Here is a 23452-nt window from a genome sequence, read left to right as displayed (position 1 = left end):
AGCAGCAGGCTTCTCGCTTCTGCTGGCTGAACAGAACACGACATGGGGGTAAAACTCTGGCACGTGGGCGGGGGGAGATGAAAGAGCCCCACAACCTGGTTCTCTCCAAGCCGAGCAAGCGTGGTGAGTGCATCTCTGACAACCCAGACAGGCCTTGTCCGAGGCACTGGGTACAGACCTTCAGGTCCGGCCCTGTCCCGTTCACGCCCTTGGGAGCAAAGCAAAGAAGGGGCCGAGAAGGTCACACAGAGACTCCAGAGTTGTTTAGCTGCTGAAAAATAAACACACACACACACACACACACACACACACACACACACAACCTGGACTTAGCTGCAGGTAAAATTTATTAAGGCAACACTGAAGCCCCACCAGGCAGGCCTCACCCCCTTCAGCTCTAGAATGAGTATCAGCTGCTCTGCCCCTACCCCCATCCCCAGGAGGCCCACTTCACAGAAGTCCAAGTCCCTTAGCTCAAGGCTGATATCCAGGAGCCTTGATGTAGAAAAAGGAGTGGATGTAAGAACTATATTCCTGGTTTTGGAGGAAGAAAAAAAAAAGTTTTGGAACCTTCTAGAAAAAAGAAATTTTTTTTCCTGGAAATCTCGTCCTAATGATCGCTGTGATGCTCGGGACATGCTTCCTCCAAGCTCAGACAGGGTGAGGGACTGGTTGGTTCTGAGGACCTCGGTTTCCCAAGGTGGCAGCTGAGGTGAGCTGGGAAGGGTTAGAGACGTGTGTTCCCAGTGAGGGGTCCCGGGCCCTAGGAGCCTCCCTCCTGCTTCTCCTATTTCTTCTCTTCTGGGGCCTTCTCAGTGATTCCGGGGGCGAAGGGTCCCACCAGCCACGTGATGGGTGTGTTTTGGGCCACATACTCCACCACGTGGTCGAGGGCCTCTCGGGCCCTTGCCACCTGCCCGCGGCTCTGTGTCAGGATGCTGCTGGACAGGTCCTTGAAGGAGTGGATGCCGGAGAAGGTGGCTTGGAGGTCCTCCACCTGGCGGCGAGCCTGCAGCGCCTGATCCTTGACGTGGGCTGGCAGCCCCTGGAGGCTGGAGCCCAGCGAGGCGCAGGTGGTCTGCAGCTGCTGGGCGACGTCACGGAACATGGTGAGCGTATGGGACTCAACCTGCTGAGAAGGGATGGAGGGTGATCATCAGGGCCCTCTGAGCTGGGGGGTAACTGGACCCAAAGCCCGGAAAAGAGAAAATGGGGGTTCTACCGCCCACCTTGGGGAAAACCTTTCCCCAGGAGAGGATGTCGAGCACAGGTGGTTCAGAATATGGGCTCTTTGGGGCTTCCCTGGTGGCGCAGTGGTTGAGAGTCCACCTGCCGATGCAGGGGACACGGGTTCGTGCCCCGGTCCGGGAAGATCCCACATGCCGCGGAGCGGCTGGGCCCGTGAGCCATGGCCGCTGGGCCTGCGCGTCTGGAGCCTGTGCTCTGCAACGGGAGAGGCCACAACAGTGAGAGGCCCGTGTACCGCAAAAAAAAAAAAAAAAAAAAAAAAGAATACGGGCTCTTTGAGTTTTGAACTGTGTGAGATAATCACTGATCAAATTGAAAAACAGGTATAGAAAAAAAAAAACAGGTATAGACATTTTTCCAAAGAAATACGCAGATGGCCAAGAAGCATGTGGAAAGATGTTCAACGTCGTTAATCATCAGGGAAGTGCAACTCAAACCCACAGGCAGATACCCCCTCACCCCCATGCTGGGGAGAAACTGGAACCCTCGTATCTTGTGGTGCAGTCACTTTGGCAGATGGTCTAGCAGTTCCTCAAAATGGTAAACTGTAGAGTTACCATATGACCCAGCAACTCCACTAGGCATCCACCCAAGAGAAACGAAAATACACGTCCATGCAAAGACTTGTACACAGAGGCTCAAAGGGGTGTTATTCATGGTAGCGGAAAGTGGAGACAACCCAAATGCCCATCAACTGGCAAATGGAGACACAAAAGGTGATCCATCCACACACGGGCACATCTCTCAGCCATAAAAAGGGGTGAAGCACCGACACTCAGTACAACGTGGATGGACCCTGACAACACGATGCTCAGTGAGAGAAGCCGGACACAGGACACACAGGGTGTGATTCTGTTTACATGAAATGTCCACAGAGACAAAGTACATTTGTGGTTGCCAGGAATGGAGGAGGGTGTGGAAACGGGGCCTGGCTGCTATTGGGGAGAAGATCCCCTTTGGGGGTGATAGGGATGCTCTGAATTACAGTGATAGTCACACAACCCATGAATTGTGTAATTTACATGGGTCAATTGTACAGTATGTGAATTACAGCTCAAAACTTTTTTAAAGTACAAGATTCTGACTTTTATATCTCCATAAAATTGTTTTTGTTGTTTTTTTTTGCGGTACGCGGGCCTCTCACCGTCGCAGAGCACAGGCTCCAGACGCGCAGGCTCAGCGGCCATGGCTCACGGGCCCAGCCGCTCCGCGGCGTGTGGGATCTTCCCGGACCGGGGCACGAACCCGCGTCCCCTGCATCGGCAGGCGGACTCTCAACCACTGCGCCACCAGGAAGCCCAAATTGCTTTTTTTTTTTTTTAAGTTTAAAAAAATGAGAAGGTGTGGAAGAACTTTCTAGGCAGAAGTTGTAAGCAGTGGGGGAGACTGCAGTTGAGGTCGGGTCCTTGAAAATTCCCCGGGGCCGGGGAGGAGATCAAAGCAGGCTGGGAGGCAAGACTTTGCCCTGAGCCTGCTCACCTGAGGACTCTGGCTTTGGACCTGGCAGGGAGGTGCCAACAGAATCAATATCTATTTTCTGGCTGCTGCGTTCAGCAGTTGAGGGGGGAAGGGAGACGGTTTTCCGCGGTTGGGGTCTGAATGCTGAACAGTTTTGCATTTATAGAGACATTCACCATACCTTATAAATATTATTTTTTAGCACTTACTATGTGCCTTACATGTCAATGTGTGTGTGTGTGTATAAAATAACTCACATACCAGAAAATTCACCCTTTTAAGTGTACATGTTTTTAGTACGTTGACCAGGTTCTGCAACCAGCACCTCTAATTCTAGAACATTCCATCACCCCAAAAGAAACTCCCTCTCCATTCCCCCTCTCCCAGCTCCCAACAACCACTAACCCACTTTTTCTGTGTCTATGGATTTGCCTGTCCTGGACGTTTCCCATCAATGGAATCACACACTGTGTGTCCTTCTGTGTCTGGTCTCTCTCACTGAGCATCGTGTTCTCAGGCTGCAACCACGTTGTAGTGAGTGTCAGGGTTTCTCTCCTTTTCATGGCTGAGTGATGTTCCCGTGTGTGGAGAGACACATTTGTTTGTCCATCATCTGTTGATGGACATTTGGGCCGTTTCCACTTTTTTGGCTGACGTGACTCATGCTGCTGTGAACATGAGTGTTCATTTCACCTTAACAACCTGGCAGTCGGTCCTATATCCCATTCACAGATGGGGAAATCGAGGCCCAGAGAGGTAAAGTTGAGAAGCTATTGTGCTAAGATATTATGAGTCCTTGAGAGAGAGGGACTATGGTTCAAAATGAGGCGTGAGAATCGTCTAAGGCACTGATTCAGTGAAAGCTTAGATGAGTGACAGCACAGGTGGCAAAAGTCAGGGCTCGTTCAAGAGGCCAATGCCTGGGATAGATTGGAGGGGCCAGAGCACGTTAGTGAGAAGCTGACACTCAGAACCGGGCAGGTGAATTTGAAGGATGTGACGGGACACTGGCATGGGGCAGGGAAGGAGTCAGGACTCAAGTAAATGGGACATGGCTTAGAATTCAGCAGGTTGAGACCCATCACTATCAGGCGTCCCATGGTTCAGAAGCAACGCCTATACCCAAGAGTGGAAAATCCAGGCAGGCTTCCTGGAGGAGGTGTCATCAGGTCCCGAAGGCAGTTAATGGGAGGCGAGGCTGGGGAAAGCGTTCCGAGCAGCTAGGTCCATCAAGCAGAGGTGGGGAGAGGGAAGTCAGGGCCCCAGGTATCCCATGCTCCCCCACGGTGGGTACCTCTGGCTTGGCTGCATCCTCCTCTGGGCCCTGGAGCTGCTTCTGGTTCCAGCTGAGCCACATCTGGTGTAGTTTCTCCTGACCCTCCACTAGCTTCTGGTCGACACCCTGCTTGACGGTTTCCATCTGGAGCAGAGAGAGAGAGGGTGGCTGCCTTGGCCCTTGACCAAAACCAGCACAGCGCATGGGAATCCACAGGAATCCTAGATGTGGCATTCCAGAGGGAGCGGGGGTGGTCCTTTCATCTGAGATGGGGAGAGAAGGGGGAGGCATGCTGCTTTTCTCAGAGTGTTTCCACAGGCTGTGGGTTTCAGGGTCACCAACATGCTCGTGCCCTGTGCGGTACTTGCAAAGAAAGTGGCCACAGATTCTCTGCAGCTCCTCCCATCTTGCCTGTTTCTCCCCACCACCACCACCACCACCCCGCCCTGCAAGTGGGCCTGGCCACGTGACGGGCTTTGACCAATGGGACACAAGCAGATGGAGCGCAAGCAGAGGCTTAAAAAGCACTTGCAATGGAATATTTTACTCAGTCTTAAAAAGGAACGAGATTCTGACACTCACTACAACATGGATGGACCTGAGGACATGATGGCTCAGTGAGAGAAGCCAGACGCAGAAGGACAAATGCTGTCTGATTCCACTCACAGGAGGTCCTGGAGGAGTCACATCCATTGAGAAAGGAAGTAGATGGTGGGGGCCACGGGCTGGGGGAGGGGCTAAGGAGTGAGTGTTTCATGGGGACAGTTTCAGTTTGAGAGGATGAGAAAGTTCTGGGGATGGACAGTGGGGATGGTTGTACGACAATGTGAAGGTACTGAATGCCACTGAACTATACACTTAAAATCGGTTAAAAATTGGTTAAAATGTGTGTTTTACCACAATTAAAATTTTTTAAAAAAGAGAGAGGAGATAATACTGAGTAGAAGCTAAGCAAACAGGGAAAGAAATTAGAAATTTCCCTCTTTAGAGAACAGAAAAATTTAAAACTTCAGGGGGGCAGGATTTGACTGCAAAGAAGCAGGAGGGAACTTTTTGGGGTGATGAACATGTTCCACATCTTGATTGCAGTGGTGGTTACATGTCTGTTTATATTTGTAAAATTCCTCAAACTGTATACTTTAAAAGGGGTGATGTTCATTGTATGTAAAATGTAAGTTATACCTCAAATAAAACTGACTTTAAACAAACAAAAAAAGTGCTCATCCCGAGTGCCACAACTAGAGAGAAGCCCGCGCACCGCAACGAAAGATCCCGCGTGCCGCAAAGACCCAACACAGCCAAAAATAAATTAAAAAAAAAAAGTGCTCACGTGTTCCCGCTGTACCTGGATCCCTAAGGCCACAGCCAGGGGAGAGCCTGAGGTACCCTAATGGAGGAGGAGACCACACCGAGAGACCCAGCCTCCAGCCAACCTGTCATGGGCTGAACTGTGTCCCCTCCAAATTCACCGGTTGGAGCCCTGACCCCCAGGACCTCAGGATGTGACTGTATTTGGAGATGGGTCTTTAAAGAGGTAATTAAGTTAAAATGAGGTCCTTAGGGTGGGCCCTAATCCTATATGACTGGTGTCCTTATAAAAAGGGGATATTAGGACACAGACATGCATGGAGGGATGACCAGGTGAGAACACAGAGAGAAGACAGTCGTCTACACACCAAGGAGAGAGGCCTCAAAAGGAACCACCGTGCCAACACCTTGATCTTGGACTCCCAGCCTCTAGAACTGTGAGGCATAAACGTCTGTGTTTAAGCTGCCCAGTGTGTGGGACTTTGTTACAGCAGCCCCAGCAAACTCATCCAGGGCCATGGCCCCGTGAGCGAGCCCAGGCGGATGTGTGGGGAGGAATAAGCCACTAGGCTGCAGAGGGGTTTGTTGGCACACACACTACTGGCCAGCGCCCCCATCACCGCGGGCCTCACCAGGCTGAGCGTCTGTGAGAGCTGTAGCAGGGCCTCCTGGGCCCTCTGCCTGGTGTTCTGCAGTTTTCCCAGAGAGTGTTCGTAGGCACGCTGGCGCAGCCTCTCTGACAGGGAGCCCAGACGCACAAAGTAGCTCTGTTCCTGCCGCTGCTGGGCCACTGAGGCGATGTCGAAGCCCTCCAGGGACGTGGCGAGGCGGGCTGCGGGGGGAAGACAGGAGAAGCACTGTGAAGGCCGAGTTTGTGCCCCGGGTCTGCAAGTGTAAAAGGATTTCCCTGCCTTGGTTTTCCCCATCTGCGAAATGGGTATGATAGGGACTGAATATCCCAGGATTAAGAGGCCTTATACTACGGACTTCCCTGGCAGTCCAGTGGTTAAGACTCCACACTTCCAACGCAAGGGGCACGGGTTCGATCCCTGGTCAGGGAACTAAGGGGATTCCACATGCTGTGAGGCATGGCAAAAAAAAAAAAAAAAAAAAAAGGCCTGAGACTGGCGTGAGAGCCTGAAAACTACGGCCCTCGGGACAACCCGACCCATGAATACAACCATCTATGTTTATTATATGTTGTCTATGGCTGCTCTCAAACAACAGAGGTGGCCTCTGGAATATGTGGCTTCTTAGCCTGCAGAGATTAAAATATTCATTATCTGGTCCTTTACAGAAAAAAGTTTGCCAATCCTGCCTGTATTAGCGCCTAACATATATTAATAGTGGCCAATCTTTCACAATGTTCTAGGTGCTTTGCGGGCATTCTTGTTAAATCCTAACAGTTCTAAGAGGGAGACACCGTTATCCCATTTTTACAGATGGGGAAACGGGGACTCAGAGAGGTTAAGCAATTTGCCGAAGGTCACACAGCTGGGACGTCACAAATCAGGATTTGAAGCCAGGCCCCACGTTCTTAACCACGATACTTGACGGGAGGAGAAGTCTGAGCCATAGGAGAACCATCTTCACAGCCGTTAAGGGAAAGTCCGGACTATCTAGTCCAGAAAATACTCATAAGGTTACAAGGCAACAGGATGGAAATCCACCTGTCTTGATAATTTGATCCTATCTTATCCTGCTCCCTTTAGACTTTACTATAGTAGTGATAAAAGTTTGAGCTTTGTAAGTAACCCGATCTGAGTTTAAATCCGGTCCTAATAAATCACTGGCTTTGTAAGGCCCTATGGCAGGGTCTGCAAACTATAGACCCTGGGCTGAATGCCACCTGCCTTTATCAATAAAGTTTTATTGACACAAAATCACAACCATTCATTTACCTACTGTCTATGCTTTTGTGCTACAATGGCAGAATTGCATAGTTGCGACAGAGACGGTATGGCCCAAAAAAGCCAAAATTATTTATTACCTGGCCTGTCAAGAAAATGCTTGTGGCCCCCTGGATGCAGAAGTGATTTGGCCAATAAGCCTCAGTTTCCCGAAATCTGGGGAATTCCCTGGCAGTCCAGGAGTTAGGACTCCGAGATTTCACTGCCTTCAGAAAGGCATGCAAATGAACGAGTGTTTAGCTATTCTTATTACCTATTTGTAGTTTATCTGTTTATAGTAAGTGATAAAGTTCCCTTTCTAAAAGAATCTGGCAAAGTTGATTGAAAGAATAGCACATAAACAGAACAGGGAGTACACATGACCAAGATAACACAAGAAATGTGCTCTGGTCAGGCAGGAACAGTGGGGCTGGTCTGATGAGTGAGATCTCCACTTTAGCCACCTAAATATGCCTCTCCTTTGGATTGGGCACTGTTCCAGAAATGAAAGAAAGGGGAAAATCACGCAACAAAATCCCACATGGTGCCATCGACCCCTTGCTCAATCAAGGTAAGACTTCAGTCAGGGGAATTCGGTTGTTTCTATTGATAAAAAGAAATTTTCACATATTAAGATATAGATAGGGAAGTCATTCTGGCTTATACCTGAGTTAACTTGAATTTGATGCTACCTAAAATAGCCTTTTTGTGGCCTATCAAACCTACATCGTACATCTGCTTCAATTATTAAAGAAAAGGGCACATTGGCCAGAAGTAAAGAATGTCCATGTTCAAAATCAAGATTAAATGCCTCCCTTCCTGGGACACCAAAATGCTGGTCCTCCTTTGATGATAAGATTCCTTCCTAGGTGCCAAGGCCATACTGACTCATGTACATGCTGGTCTGTTCCTTTTTTTCTTTCTTTTTTTGAAACCTTGAAGAAATGTAACCCTGACTTGTTTAATGTTTTTTGTTCTGACAAGATAAAAAACTGCTGAAAAGTCTGCTTCTCAGGAGCAGTTTCTCAGTTATCTGGGAAGCAGGCTTCCGGGGTATAGTCCTCCGTTTGGCTCAAGTTAAACTCTTTTCTCTTATTATTGGCTGTTTATTGATTTTCGTTGACACTATAAACATTAAAAATTTTGGAAGAACATACTCTTATCCAGGGATTAATAAACTTTTTCTGTAAGAGGCCAGTTCAGTCAATATTTTCAGCTTTGCAGGCTCTGCTGTGCAATCATCAACTCTGCCATTGGTATTCAAAAGCAGCCATAGAGTAAATGTAAATGAGTGGGCGTGGCTGTGTGCCAATAAAAGTTTATTTACAAAAGCAGGCGGTGGGCCGGAGATGGCCTGGAGATAGTCTAACATAATCGGCTGGGGGACAAGGATGTCACAGAAGGGTCATTTCATGATGACATTTTAAAAACTGAACAAAATAGATAACCAACAAGGACCTACGGTATAGCACAGGGAACTATATTCAATATCTTGTAGCAACCTATAATGGAAAAGAATCTAAAAAAAAATAGATATAACTGAATCACTTTGCTGTACACCTGAAACTAACACAACATTGTAAATCAACTAAATTTCAATTTAAAAAAGTATTTTAATTAAAAAAATGAATTACAAAAAGATTAAAAAAATTAAAAACTGAACAAAACCCCCAAACACCTGGGACATTTAGAGGCAGCGAAAATAAAAGCTGGCATCTTGGGAAAAACAGACTCTGCCCCATTCTCCCACCAAAGGCAGGTTTGCAAAGACTAAACCCAAACCAGCAACATTTTGAACCCATCCTAATGGCCAGAACTTCTCCACGGCCCTCTGGGAACCCGGGAGCTCTGCCCTTGGAAGTGAAAGCAGCTTTGTTATTTAGGCCAAGGATGTCTGACAGAGCCTAGGCATGTCAGAGCAAGCCGGCAGGGCCCCTGGAGGGGGCGGTGCCCTTGGCAAAGGGGAGAACTGGGAGAGAGGGGGAGCAGGGCTCTGCTCCCGCCCCGAGCCCACGAGTAATATCCTAGCTCTAACATGGCACCTTTACTCACAGACCTCCCCAGTACCTCAAGCACCACTGTGCAGTGATTTCACCCTTAGTGGATGGACACAAAGGAAAGCGGAAAGTCAAAGCTGCTCAGACAGATCTGTTCTCTGAAGTGGCTCCCAGGCTTGCTTCACAACCTGCCTCCCAGCAAACTCTGCTTCTCCCCCTACTTTTGGGGGCCAAGACCCATAGCCAAGTGTGACTTGGTCTGAGCACTACAAGAGGCCAGCAGGCACTGAACTTGGGATACAGGACGAAAGACATCAGCCAGGTCCCTTCCTTCAAGAGGTTTGGAGTCAGGTTTTGAAAACACAAAGGACAAGCATCACCTATGCTCAAGCCACACGCTGCAGGGCTTAAGATCCTTTGCCTGGAATGTCGCCCCACTGGGAACACCGTCCCATCCTGCCCCACCAGGAACATCACCCCACCTAGAACATCGAGTTTCTCCAGGGGGCAAGGGACCATGACTTTCTGCCGAGGATTCCCAGGGAGAATCATGGGGTCTCAGAGTCAGCTCAAGGAGGGCTCCAAGCAATCGAAAATAATAGGACAAGTGAAGCGTCAATAAAATAAATACCTCGGATCGCAATACGTCGTGTTAATCTTCGTGTTCAAACCTATGATGTAAAGACTCACTACGCACTCTTGGAGGGTGCTGGTGAACCAGCCTGTGATGCCACAATAAATAAAAAGGGGGAACGTTAACTACTTGCCCTGCTTTTCCTCTATAAACCGTACCTTGGGGTAATCAAGATTGCAACAGAGAACTTTGTCCATGGAAGTTTTCCAGCTAACAGCTAGAACAGTGACATGTTGCAATCCCAACGGGAAAAGAGATTAGAGATAATGATTAGGAGCTGTCTACCCATGAGGGAATCACGATTCCTTTTTTTTTTTTTTGGCTGCATCACATGGCTTGTAGCATTCCCCGACCAGGGATCGCACCCGCGCCCTCGGCAGTGAAAGCGTGGAGTCCTAACCACTGGACCGCCAGGGAATTCCCATGATTCCCTTTATATGAAGTTCTAGAACAGGCAAAGCACTGGTTCTCACCTGGGGGTGATCCTGCCCCCAGGGTATACTGGGTGATGTCTGGGGACATCTGTGGTTGTCACAATTGGGGGTGCTCCTGGCATCGAGTGGGTGGGGTCAGGGAGGCCGCTCCACACCCCACAGTGCCCAGGACAGCCCCCCACAGAGGATGACCTGGCTCCAATGACAGTTGGGAAACCCTGATCTAGTCTGTCATCAGTTCTTTCCAGTCACCCCAAATATTTGGCATCTCATTCAAACAAACCAGCTCTAGCTAAAGTTGGCCGGAGCCTAGAGGCTGCTCCCTTTGGACGGAGCATGGTGTCTGGTTACACGTGGCCCTCGTGGGCCTTTGCTGCTGTGGGCACTGGAATCTGAAGCTGCTGGCCCGGATGGAAGTTCCCGGTACGTGTGCAAAGGAAGGCCGTCTCTAGAAGGCGGGGTCAAGGCCAACCCCAAGAGCCATGGGTATGAGACCATGAGTAAGACTGGCTGCTTTGTCTCAACACTTTTATCCCCAGTTTGTCTATTTCTCTTTATTCCTACCACCACCTGGTCCAGCCCCATCACAGCTCACCTGAACCCGGATTCCCCTGGCTCCCACCCTCTCCTCACCCGGAGTCTATCCTCCCAAAAGCAGCCACCAGAGGGTGTGAGTGAGTACCGAGTCAGGCCCCGCCGCCCCCGCCCCCTGCCCACAGCCCTCCAGGGTCCCACCTCCCTGGGGTAATAGCCCAAGTCCTCCCTGTGGTCCACAAGGCCCTTTACGACCTGCCCGGTCCCCTCCCTGCCCTCCCCTCCTCCCTCTCTCCCCCTCGCTCACTGCTCCAGACACACAGGCCTCCTTGCTGTCCCTCCAACACACCAGGTACGCCCCTGCGCCCGGGTCTGTGTTCCCTATGTCTCTGCCCTGACATCTGCACAGCTCATTCCCTCCCCCCATGCACGACAGGGCAAAGTCACCTCCTCAGAAACATCTCCTTAAATCTGATTTCTGTACATGTTAGACTTTAGGGTCTATGAAGGCAGAACTTTGTTCACTGACGTATCCCTAGGACCTAGAGAGGGCTTGGCATACAGCCAGTGCTCAAGGAACATTTGAACAAACAAATATATACCTAGGGTTGGGGGGGGAATGATAGAGAAGAGTTTGAGTGATTTTATTTGGGGATTTCGGCACCTGCTAAGTGCCAGGCCCCGTTCTAGACTCAGAAAGGACACAGCTTCTGCTTTGAGGAACTGACGACCAGTGCTGAAGAGAAAAATCAGAGCCGGGCCTGGGGGGAGGTTTCAGGACACAATATGCATGAGGGACGGTGCAATTTTAGAGGCCTTATTGGGAGGTGGCATTTGAGCACAGAGCTGGAGGTAGAAAGAATGAGACATCTGGATGTCAGGGCAGAGTTCCTGGTAGAAGAAACAGCCAGTGCAAAGGCCCTGGGGTGGAAACATGGTCCAGGACAGGCAAGAAGGCTAGTGTGCCTGGAGTAGAATGAATGAGGGCAAGCAGGTAAGTACAAGGGAGCTTCCAGGAGGATTTGGGCTTTTACCCACGGGAGGTGGGAGTCTTGGAGGGGCCTGACTTGAGTGCTCACAGGCGCCCTCTGGAGGCTGCTTCAGGGAGGACAGGCACCACAGACCAGGGCAGAGGGAACCGAGCTGTTACAGGTGGGCTAAGATAGACGGGAAGAGGGGGCAGGGATGAGATGACAGCATGTGATGGACTGACTCCTGGTGGCTGAGAGGGACCACACGTCGGGTGGTCTGGGGAAGGGTCCCAGCCCTGTGGGCTGCACTCACCAAGCTCAGCGTCTGTCATGGGCAGGTGGTTGTCTACCCACTCCTCCGATTTGCCCAGCACCGTGTCCATCCCGCTCAGCACCATCTGGCCCACGCGGGAGCCCATGACCGAGTGGACGCCACTGGTCAACATGGACTTGGTCATGTCCACGCCACTCTGCACAGCACCCCGGGTCACCTCCACCGCCTCGGTCACCCGGGAGGCCATGGTGTCCCTGGCGCTGGACACGGTGTTGGACACAGCTTCTCGGGCTCCCGACACTTTGGACGACACGAGCTCCTTGGTGTCTGCCAGGACCTACGAGAAAGGACAGCATCAGTATCTCCGTCCTCCCTTTGTACCTGGGTACCCCCACCCTGCACCCTGGGCCTAAGGGAGGAGTTCCAGCTCCAGGATGACCCTGAAGGGTGAAAGCAGTTAAGATCATGTGCTCTGGAGCCGGACAGCCTGGTTAGAGTCCTTGGCTTGATATATCCTAGCTGTGTGGCCTTAAGCAAGTCACTCGACCTCTCTGGGCCTCCACCTCTTCTCCCCATGGTGTTATGGGCTGAACACTGTTGAAGCGCTAACCCCCAGAACCTCAGAATGTGACTGTATTTGGAGATGAGACCTTTAAAGCAGTAATTAAGGTAAAATGAGGCCATTAGAGTGGATCCTAATCCAGTCTGACTGGTGTCCTTATACAAAGAGATTAGGACACAGACACGCACAGAGGGATGACCACGTGAGGACACAGGGAAAAGATGGCCATCTACAAGCCAAGGAGAGGAACCCCAGAGAAACCAGCCCTGCCGAAACCTTGTCTCGGAATTCCACCCTCCAGAATTGTGCAAGCATGAATGTCTGTTGTTAGGGGTAATTGTTACAGCAGCCCTAATCGGCTAAATCACAGGGTCAGAACAGTGCTTGGCTCAAGCACTGAACCTGTGTGACACCAGAAACTAGCGACATCCCTAGAAGGGACCACTCCAATCCTGTACTAAGAACTGCAATCCTGTTTGAACAGGCAATCAGTATGTTAAGTCCCTCAGGACAGCACTACTCATCCAGGGTGTTTCTGCCCCCAGGGAACATTGGGCGTTGTCTGGGGACATCTGTGGTCATCACAACTTGCGGGGGGAGGGGCTCCTGGCATTGAGCAGGTGGGGGCCAGGGATGCTGCTCAACACCCTACAGCTCCTGGGATGGCCCCCCACAGAGAATGACTGGCCCCAGTGTCAGTGGTGCTGAGGGAGAGGGACCCCGCTTTAGAGTGAGATGCTCAGAGCTACACTAAAGCAACAGGAGGGGAATTCCCTGGTGGTCCAGTGGTTAGGACTCCGTGTTTCACTACCGAGGGGGCAGGTTCAATCCCTGGCTGGGGAACTAAGATCCCACAAGCCACATGGTGCGGTCAAAAAAACCCCAAAAGCAGGGCTTCCCTGGTGGCACAGTGGTTAAGAATCTGCCTGCCAATGCAGGGGACACGGGTTCGAGCCCTGGTCTGGGAGGATCCCATATGCTGCGGAGCAACTAGGCCCGTGTGCACCACAACTGCTGGGCCTGCTCTCTAGAGCCCACGAGCCACAACTACTGAAGCCCGCACGCCTAGAGCCCATGCTCCGCAACAAGAGAAGCCACCGCAATAAGAAGCCCGCACACCACAACGAACAGTGGTCCCCGCTCACCACAACTAGACAGAGCCCGCGTGCAGCAACGAAGATCCAATGCAACCAAAAAAAAAAAAAAAAAAAACCCAGGGGCTTCCCTGGTGGCGCAGTGGTCGAGAGTCCACCTGCCGATGCAGGAGACACGGGTTCGTGCCCCGGTCCAGGAAGATCCCACATGCCATGGAGCAGCTGGGCCCGAGAGCCATGGCCGCTGAGCCTGCGCGTCTGGAGCCTGTGCTCCGCAACGGGAGAGGGCACAACAGTGAGAGGCCCGTGTACCGCAAAAAAAAAAAAACAACAACAACAAAACCCCAAAAAACCCAAAAACAAACAAACAAAAATAAAGCAACAGGAGGGATTTTATGCACATGCCCAAATAACCAAACGCTTTGTCTCCATTAACTGCCAATTTAACACGTTGACTACCTTAAACTCCCCATAGTGAACTGTTGACGTGCCCAAAACATCAGAGCATTTTGTGGACCCCGAAGCTCGTATCAAGACGTTAAGAACCAACACTCAGTGGCGGGCGATAAATTGGGTGATTGGGATTGACGTATACACATTACCATATATGAAACAGATAACTAGTAAGGACCTACTGTATAGCACAGGGAACTCTACTCAATACTCTGTAATGGCCTATATAGGAAAAGAACCTAAAAAAGAGTGGATAAGTGTATATGTATAACTGATTCACTTTGCTGTACCCCTGAAACTAACACAACATTGTAAATCAACTATACTCCAATGAAAATTAATTTAAAAAAAAAACAAAAAACCAACATTTAGTATGTTCTCGGACTTCAGGTGATGAACCCACTTCAGCAAATCTCCAAGACACAAGAGTGTACACATTCCCCAGAAGAGAAAGCAAGGCCAAGAGAGGCTGAACAGCTTGTGTTGAGGGCTGTCGGAGCAGAGCCTGAATTTTAACCTGGTATTTTGATTCTCCTGCCTGTAACCTTGACTGGTTAAAAGGGGTAAGCAACTTTCTCCAGGAAAGGCCAGACGGTAAATATTTTCAGCTTTGCAGGCCAGAGGGTCTCTGTCCCAACGACTCGAACCTGCCGGTGTTCAGGCAAAAGCAGCCAGAGACGATGTGTAAGCCACTGTTTGCGGCTGTGTGCCAATAAAACATTATTTACAAAAACAGGCAGAAGGCCAGATTTGCCCTCCTCTGGACTAGCTTTGCATTGCATCCTCCGAGAAGCTGCTTCAGCACACAGTGGGTACTGGTTGATCCATGCCTGGTGTTCTTGAATCTAAGTCTTTAAATAGATCTCTACCCACAGAGCACTCTGGAAAGTTAAAAACCATGCCCCCTCCCATCCTACCCTTCTAAGCTGGCGCCCCTCTTAACACCTAAACCCTCCTATTCATGGGAATCAGTCACTTTTTGGGGGGGAGAGGGCACGGTTGTCAGATTTGAACACCAGCCCTAAGCTCACTGAGCACACAGTGGGGCTGTCACGTAGCTCACGCTGGCCCGGGTTCAAATCCCAGCTCTGATAACACTGTTGTCCCACAGGACCAGGGAGAGCTACCTCATTCTGAAGGGGAACCTCACAAGGCCCAGAATCAGGAGAGCCTCCCACGATGGGAATTCCCTGGCGGTCCAGTGGTTAGGACCTGGGGCATTCATTGCCAAGGGCCTGGGTTCAGTCCCTGGTTGGGGAGATTAGATCCTACAAAATGCAAGGCAGGGCCAAAAAAAAAAAGAAGAAGAAGAGAGCCTCCCAGGAAGTCAGGGGCTCAGAGCAGCCGCTCTGTTGGACAACCTTGTCCAATGTCACCCTGAGCTCATCCCGTCTATAAACAGAAGGAATGCTGGCCTGGTGACACCGGCAGGACAGGAGGAGAATGCAAGCACTCAGCCCTAAGGAGGTGGCTCCTGGGCGATGATTCTCCATCCTTCTTTGGATGTGGCCGTTTTTACCTTCCACATGCCCAACTTGTTAACACCCTTTGTGGTAAGACATGGGCTCAGGTTCTGTTCCAGTGCTCCCCAGCCCACTCCACTTCTGTGTAACGGGGCTGCCCTTGGGGGACATGACATATCGTGGTCTCTGGCCGACAGGAGGCGCTTGAGAGCTAGCGGGTGAATAAGCTGCCAGACAAAGTAGGTGGTCTCAGCAAAAAGCCTAAGGGAACCGGAGGAGTGGCTGGCGTGTCCCACTGCCCCCGACCAGGGAACACCTATTTCTGGTGGGAAGATTCTCAACGTGAACAGGTTTGCCTTAGTGTGGCACTTCCGTCCCACCAGGAAAAAGGGGCGATGAAGTACGTGAGTGTTTAATAAGCATCTCCTACATGCCAGGCTGTATGATGGGCACTTGGCACAGCAACAAAGCAGACAGTCTGTGCCCGCACCCCAGCTGGGGAGACAAATAAGCAGTTATGTAACACACTATCTGAAACGTTTTTTAAAAGTTAATGCATGGGGCTTCCCTGGTGGCACAGTGGTTGAGAGTCCGCCTGCCGATGCAGGGGACTCGGGTTCGTGTCCCGGTCCGGGAAGATCCCACATACCGCGGAGCAGCTGGGCCCGTGAGCCATGGCCGCTGAGCCTGCGCGTCCAGAGCCTGTGCTCCACAATGGGAGAGGCCACAACAGTGAGAGGCACGCGGACCGCAAAAAAATAAAAAAATAAAAATAAAAAAAAATTTAAAAAAAGAGAATAAAAAAAATATATATAAAAAAAAAATTAAAAAAAATTAAAAAAAATAAAAAAAGAATTAAAAAAAAATTAAATAAATAAATAAATAAATAAAATAAAAAAATAAAAGAGAATAATCCCAATGTTAAAAAAAATAATTAAAATTAGTATTCAAGTTCCTCAGTCACACTCGCCACATTCTAAGGGCCCAGAAGCCACATATGGTTGTTGGTTTCCATATTGGATGGTGCACAGAAAGAAGGTGTACAGAAAAAGTTCTACTGGGCAGAGCTGAACTGGAAGGACCTTCTTTAAGAGGGAAGGGAAGGCCTCTGAAGAGGTGAGATTAGAACAGAGTCCCAGAAACCTGATCCATGAAGAAGGAACAGCAGGTGTAAAGATCCTGGGGTAGCACTGAGATGGGTGTGTTCACTGTATTTGCTTTCCCTGCTTCCCTGGTATGAAAGTTCCATGAGGGCAAGGACTCTGTTTCCATCACCGTGTCTGGTACCTATGGGCGCTGATGTGACTGAACAGGAGGATGGAGGCCAGCGCAGATGGAATGGAGCAAGTGAGGTGGGCAGGGAGGGCAGAGAGGCAGCGGGGCCAGATCTGGCGGGGCCATGAGTAAGGCTTTGGCTTTTGCTCTGCACCAGGTGGGAGACACGAGGGGGTTTAGGGCCCATCTGGCTGGTGTTCAGAATGCTCCTGCAGCTGCCTGGTGGGGGTCTGGGGACAGACAGAGGAGGGGTCAGGGAGGAAGCTGTCCCACTCATCTGCTCTAGCTAAGGTGGGGCCACAGACTGGATACCTAGGCAGGCCCCCGTCTCAGCTGAGCATCCCACCCTCCCTCACCTCCCCCCACTGGCGGCGGTCAGTCACCTTCTCCGGTGGCTGCTGCAAGATGGGCAGATTCTCCTCCAGTTTGTCCAGCCCCCTGTGGGCGTATTCACTGGCCGATGTGACTGCGGAGCAGCGGGGGCGGGGAGACAGACAGCTGATGTTACCGCGCATGCGCATCCCTCCAGGGTGGGCAGGTCCTCAGACCGCCGCCCCGCCTCCCCCCACCGCTGGGGAAATAGCCAGGAGGGGCGGGTCCAGGCTCTCCCAGGCTTCACTCACGCTGGGGCTCCAGTTTGGACAGGATGGGCTGCGCCCCGCTGACGGCGACAGCCGTGAGGGTCTTCACGCCCTTCTCGGCCGCATCGCACACAGTCTTGACGTGGGGATGGCTCTCCTTGGTGGACATGTAGGTGGCGGACACCATGTGGCAGGTGGAGCTGATGAGCGGCATGCCGGCCACGCGGTCCACCACGCTGGGCTACGGGCAGGGCAGCTCAGGCCAGGGAAACAGCTCGCCTCCCCTCCCTCTGCACCCACGCGGTTGCACAAGTCAGGAACTCTGGGGTTCCGCCGGGCACTTCCTGTATCTTGGTCCCCACAGCCCACTTGTTTGAACATGACCTTGCCACCCACCGTGCGCCAGGCAGTGACATGACACAAGAACCCCATTGTCCTGGAGCTCAGAGTCTACAACTGAAGCCAGGAAACTACGGACCCCTGGGGGCGAAGTACCGTCCACCGCCTGATTTTTTTCTTCTTGCCTGTTTTTTTTTTCCTAGCAGCACTATTGAAATCTAGTTCACACGTCATAAAATTTCACCATTTTGAAATGCACCAAGTCAGAAGTTTTTAGTGTATTCACAAGGTTGTGCAACATTCACCGTCTAATTCTAGAACTTTTTCATCACTCCAAAAAGAAACCCTGTCTCCACTGGCTGTCACGCCCCTGCCTCCCAGCCCCTGATAACCATGAATCCACTTTCTGTCTCTGGATTTGCCTGTTCTGGACATTTCACACCAATGGAATCATACATGTGGCCTTTTGTGTATGGCCTCTTTCACCGAGTAACATTTTCAAGGTTCACCCACGTAGTAGCGTGTCTCAGTGCTTCATTCCTTTTTTAAAAAAAGTGTGGCAGGGCTTCCCTGGTGGCGCAGTGGTTGAGAGTCCGCCTGCCAATGCAGGGGACACGGGTTCGTGCCCCGGTCCTGGAAGATCCCACATGCCGCGGAGCGGGTGCGCCAGTGAGCCATGGCCGCTGAGCCTGCGCGTCCGGAGCCTGTGCTCCGCAACGGGAGAGGCCACAACAGTGAGAGGCCCGCGTACCGCCAAAAAAAAAAAAAAGTGTGGCAAAATACACATAACTTAAAATTTATCATTTTTAAGCGCACATCTCAGTGGTATTAAGTACATTCACACTGTCGTGCAGCCATCCCCACCATCATCTCCAGAACTTTCTCATCTTCCCAAACTGAAACTGTCCCCATGAAACACTCACTCCCCAGCCCCTGGCCCCCAACCATCTACTTCCTGTCTCTGTGGATTTGAATCCTCTACGGACCTCCTGTGAGTGGGATCACACAAGATTTGTCCATTTGTGTCTGGCTTCTCTCACTGACCATATCTTCAAGGTTTATCCACATTGCATTGTGTGTCAGTACTTCATTCTGTTACATGGCTGAAAAATATCCTACGCTACCTGGTTTTGTAAATAAAGTTTTATTGGCACATGGCCACACCCATTCATTTACATATTGAATATGGCCACTCTTACCCGACAAGAACAGAACTGAGTACTCAGGACAGGCCTTCTGAGCCTCGGTTTCCAATCCATAAAATGGGAAGTCATTTCTGTCCTGAAGGAGTTGCAAAGATGACCCATGTGAAGACGCAGTCAGAAGACTTAACTCTCACAGGGGCTATTTGTAGAATTTGTTTTAGCTCACTTAGTCGCCAGTCCCAGGAGATTGGGAATATTATTCCAACATTATGGAAGGGTAAACTAAGGCATGGAGAGGCTAAGGAAGTCACCCCCACCCAAGATCACAAAACAAGCCAGTGGCAAAGCTGGACCTTGGACTCAGGCAGTCCTCCAGGGTTTGCCCAGGAGGTCTCTTCAGAAATTAATGACAAACTTACCACACAATCCAGCAATTCTGCTCCTAAGATTCTACCCTAGAGATAGGAAAACACACGTCCACGTAAGACTTGTACACGAATGTTTGCAGCTGCCTTATTTACAATGGCCAAGAAGTGGAAACAACCCAAATGTCCATCAGTTGGTGAATGGATAAAGAAAATGTGGTCTAAAGCATGTTTTTAAAAATATATAGTCTCCAAATGGCTAACAGGTACAAGAAAAGATTCTCCACATCACAGATCATTAGGGAAATGCAAGTCAAAACTACAATGAGCTACAACCTCACACTCCGCACTCGCTGGGATGGCTACTATCAAATGAACAGAAATTAGAAAGTAACGGTGAAGATGTGGAGGAATTGGAACCTTTGAATGATGTTGGTGGGAATGCAAAATGGTACGGCCATTATGGACAACATTATGGTGATTCCTCAAAAAACTAAAAGTAGGTACTTCCCTGGTGGCACAGTGGTTAAGAATCTGCCTGCCAATGGAGGGGACACAGGTTTGAGTACTGGTCCGGGAAGATCCCACATTCTGCGGAGCAACTAAGCCTGTGTGCCACAACTACTGAAGCCTACGCTCCTAGAGCCTGTGCTCTGCAACAAGAGAAACCACCGCAATGAGAAGCCCGCACACTGCAACGTTGAGTAGCCCGTTTGCCGCAACTGGAGAAAGCCCGTGGGCAGCAACGAAGGCCCAACACAGCCAAAAATAAATACATTAACAAATTTATTTTTAAAAAGGCACTTCGGACAAGATCTACAGCATGGAAGAACCTTGAGGACATTATACTCAGTGAACTAAGTCAGACACAAAAGGACAACTACTGTATGATTCCACTTACGTGGTACCTAACACAGAAGGTTCTACTTTTATAAAATGATTCCACTTATTCTACTTATATGAGATGTCCAGAAAAGGTAAATCCATCAGCAGGAAGCAGATTAGTGGTCGCCAGGGGCTGGGGGAGAGGGGAATGGGCGTGACTATTAATGGATATGGGGTTTTGATTTGGGGTAATGAAAAAGTTCTGGAATTAGATAGTGATGATGGTTGTACACTGTGAATATACTTACTGCCACTGACCTACACACTTCAAAACAGTTAAAATAGTATATTTTTATGTTATGTGTATTTTACCACAAGTTTAAAAAAGGAACACGAGGGCTTCCCTGGTGGCGCAGTGGTTGGGAGTCTGCCTGCCGATGCAGGGGACACGGGTTCGTGCCCCGGTCTGGGAAGATCCCACATGCAGCGGAGTGGCTAGGCCTGTGAACCATGGCAGCTGAGCCTGCGTGTCCGGAGCCTATGCTCCGTAACGGGAGAGGCCACAGCAGTGAGAGGCCCGCGTACCGCAAAAAAATTAAAAAAAAAAATAAAAAATAAAAAAAATAAATAAAAAAAAAGGAACACGATAATTAATAAGAACCTAATGTACAGCACAGGGAACTCTACTGAATATTCTATAAAGACTTAAATGGGAATAGAATCTAAAAAAGAGGGGATATATGTATACGTATAACTGAATCACTTTGCTGTACACCTGAAACTAACATAACATTGTAAAAATAACTACACTCCAATAAAAATTAATTTTAAAATAAAAATAAATTAAAAAGGAACAAAGCACCACAGATATTACAATGCAGATGAACCTCAAAAAGATTACGCTCAGTGAGAGAAGCCAGATACAAAAGGGTCTCATAGTGTATGTTTTCATTTCTATGAAATGTCCAAAATAGGCAAATCCATAGAGACAGAACCCAGGGGTTCCCAGGAGGAGAGAAAATGGGGAGCGACTGCTAATGGGTATGGGGTCTCTTTGTGGGGAGATGAAAAAGTTCCGGTGTGGTGGTGATGGCTGCATAACTGGGCAGTTTACTAAAAAATCACTGAGTAGTACTCTTCATAAGGGTGAATTTTATGGTATGTGAATGATATCTAACTTTTAAAAAGCTGTTTATTAAAAGGGGCTTTTATTTAAACTGGGGAAAGGAGGTGAAATAGAAACTGGCTTCCTAAAAGGAGGACCCTAAGAGAACCTGCAGAGACAGGGAAGGTCTGCCTGGGGGGAGCCAGGCAGTTTCAAACAGAGCTGTACCCCTGCTCTCCCAAGAGCCCTTGGAATCCCCAGCTCTCCCACCTCCACCTATTAGAGGGGCACCTGTTAGGGGCTAGTATAATGGCTCTGCCCAACCCACTCAGAAGGGTGTCTCTTGACCACCCCCCCCCCCCCCCCCCCCCGTGTGCTGGCATCAGCTCCCTGCCAAGGCACCACCAGGTGGGAAGCCTCATCCCACACATCTCAGAAATTCCTCACCTGCTGTACCGGTTCTTCCGCTGACACCTGGGCGCCAGCAGTGGCTTCTGTCTCGTTGGTAGACATTTCTCAGAAGCAGGCACTGTGAACAGAAGGACCAGTCAGGGTACAGCCCGCTCCTCTCTTCCCTCCAGGGGGATGTCCGGGTTCACACCTGCCCTCTGACCACCCCCGCCCCCAATTTCCTAGAGCCCTGCCTCTCAACTGTTGACACATACCTGTGAGCCTGTTCAAAACAGGTGCTGATCCAGCAGAGCAAAATCTAACAAGCTCCCAGCTGCTGCTCATGCAACTGATCCCGGGGGCCACACCTTAAAGGGCAAGGTCTGTGTGCGGCCCTCCAAGGGCTCACCTCTATCAATACTATGGTGCAAAACCCCTGCAGACGGCAATTTGTCGATTACTACTGGGTTTTAAGAGGCATCTTCCCTTTGACCCAGAAACCTCACTGCGGGGACAGTCCCACACTGGTACTGCCACGTGGACAGAGATGTGTGTACCTGTGTGTACCTGTGTTGGCCACAGACACTGGACACAATCTGGTGGCCCAACAGAAGGGGACTAAAGGAAATAACAGTGGTAGCCCAGGGCAGTGGCTTAAGTGTGGAAGCTTACATGTAATTGACTGGGACCAAGATATTGTTAAGAGACAAAAGGTGTGAGTGGGGCTAAAGTTTTTGCTTGTATGTGACAGAATCTTTAAAGAGACACAAGAAACTGTTACAGTGGCCACCTTTCAGGGAGGAAGATCGGGTAGCTGGGGCAGGCCTCTGACTTTTGAGCCAGGTAGATAACATTACCTGTTCAAAAAAAAGTTAAGTTTTTTTTTTTTTTTTTTAAGTTAAATAAAAAAAAAAAGAGAGAGACTATTCTTGGCCCCTCTGCAGACAGTCAAGTCAGTCTCAGGGATGTGGGGAAGGCAAGGGAGGCTCCCTGGGTGAATCTAATGCACACATTTGCAGGCAAGATGGCAGCCACAGGTACGCTCCATTTTCCCGGCCAAATGAGATGAGACACCTAGAGCATTGTCAGATTAGATTTCAGGAGTCCCAGCTCCACCCATGCTGTGCTATGTTGGGCAAGGAGCTTCCTCGCCCCTAGCCTCAGTCTTCTTATCTGTAAAATGGGGCTAAACCCGCCTTAAGTCTGGTTCTCCAGGTCCTTTTTTTTTTTTTTTTTGGCTGCACCACGCAGCATGTGGGATCTTAGCTGACCAGGGATCGAACTCATGCCTCCTGCAGTGGAAGCACAGAGTCTTAACCACTGGACTGCCATGGAAGCCAGCCCACCCCAGGTCATTCTGGGATAAGCCTGTGGTGAACCCCTGACCTTGAGTTTGAGCATTTCCTTCCAGACACCGTGTTTTGCTATCCCCCAAGTGGAACCCAGCAAACTGATGCTTTGAGAGCACCAGTTCTACAGTCCAAACTGGGTTCTAATCCCAGCTTTGCAACTCCCTAGCTGTGGGAGATTGGGAAGGCAGCACCCCCTCTCGCAGCCTCACTTGCCACGTCTATGAAATGGGGATAACCGTTCCTAGTACAGAGTCCCTGTAGACTGGAGGAGAGTCTGAAACGTAGCTTGGTGCCTGGCACACAGTAGGTGCTCAATAAATAGATCCATTTCACACCACTCTGCCTGCCACAAAGAAACGGGTGAAACTAGCCAGGATTGAGCTTCTGCTTGGTACAAAGGTCCCCCAACTGGGAAGTGGGGCAAGGAGGCACACCTACCCCTAGTGATCATCACCTGACCCCTGTTCTTCCCCTTACCTT

At 50.1% G+C, this 23452-nt stretch overlaps 1 protein-coding gene across 2 annotated transcripts; it reads right to left on the bottom strand.

The window, feature by feature from the left end:
- Positions 1–758: 758 nt before the first annotated feature.
- PLIN3 (perilipin 3) lies at positions 759–21757 on the bottom strand. 2 transcript variants are annotated; one of them, XM_065873520.1, is made up of 7 exons: positions 21678–21757; positions 17494–17692; positions 17254–17336; positions 12063–12360; positions 5923–6122; positions 4001–4126; positions 759–1132 (listed from the first exon to the last, which is right to left on the bottom strand). In XM_065873520.1, the coding sequence occupies exons 1-7, from the start codon at positions 21741–21743 to the stop codon at positions 788–790; spliced, it is 1317 nt and encodes a 438-aa protein (XP_065729592.1). In that variant the 5' UTR covers positions 21744–21757; the 3' UTR covers positions 759–787. The 2 variants fall into 2 exon arrangements, with proteins under 2 accessions (XP_065729592.1, XP_065729593.1); XM_065873521.1 differs by having other exon boundaries at positions 788–1129; positions 21678–21743.
- Between the last annotated feature and the right edge of the window lie 1695 nt (positions 21758–23452).

This window comes from Phocoena phocoena, chromosome 3 (assembly GCF_963924675.1).
Source record: "Phocoena phocoena chromosome 3, mPhoPho1.1, whole genome shotgun sequence".
NCBI classification, from domain to species: domain Eukaryota; kingdom Metazoa; phylum Chordata; class Mammalia; order Artiodactyla; family Phocoenidae; genus Phocoena; species Phocoena phocoena.
This window is presented reverse-complemented; position numbering and strand designations above follow the sequence as displayed.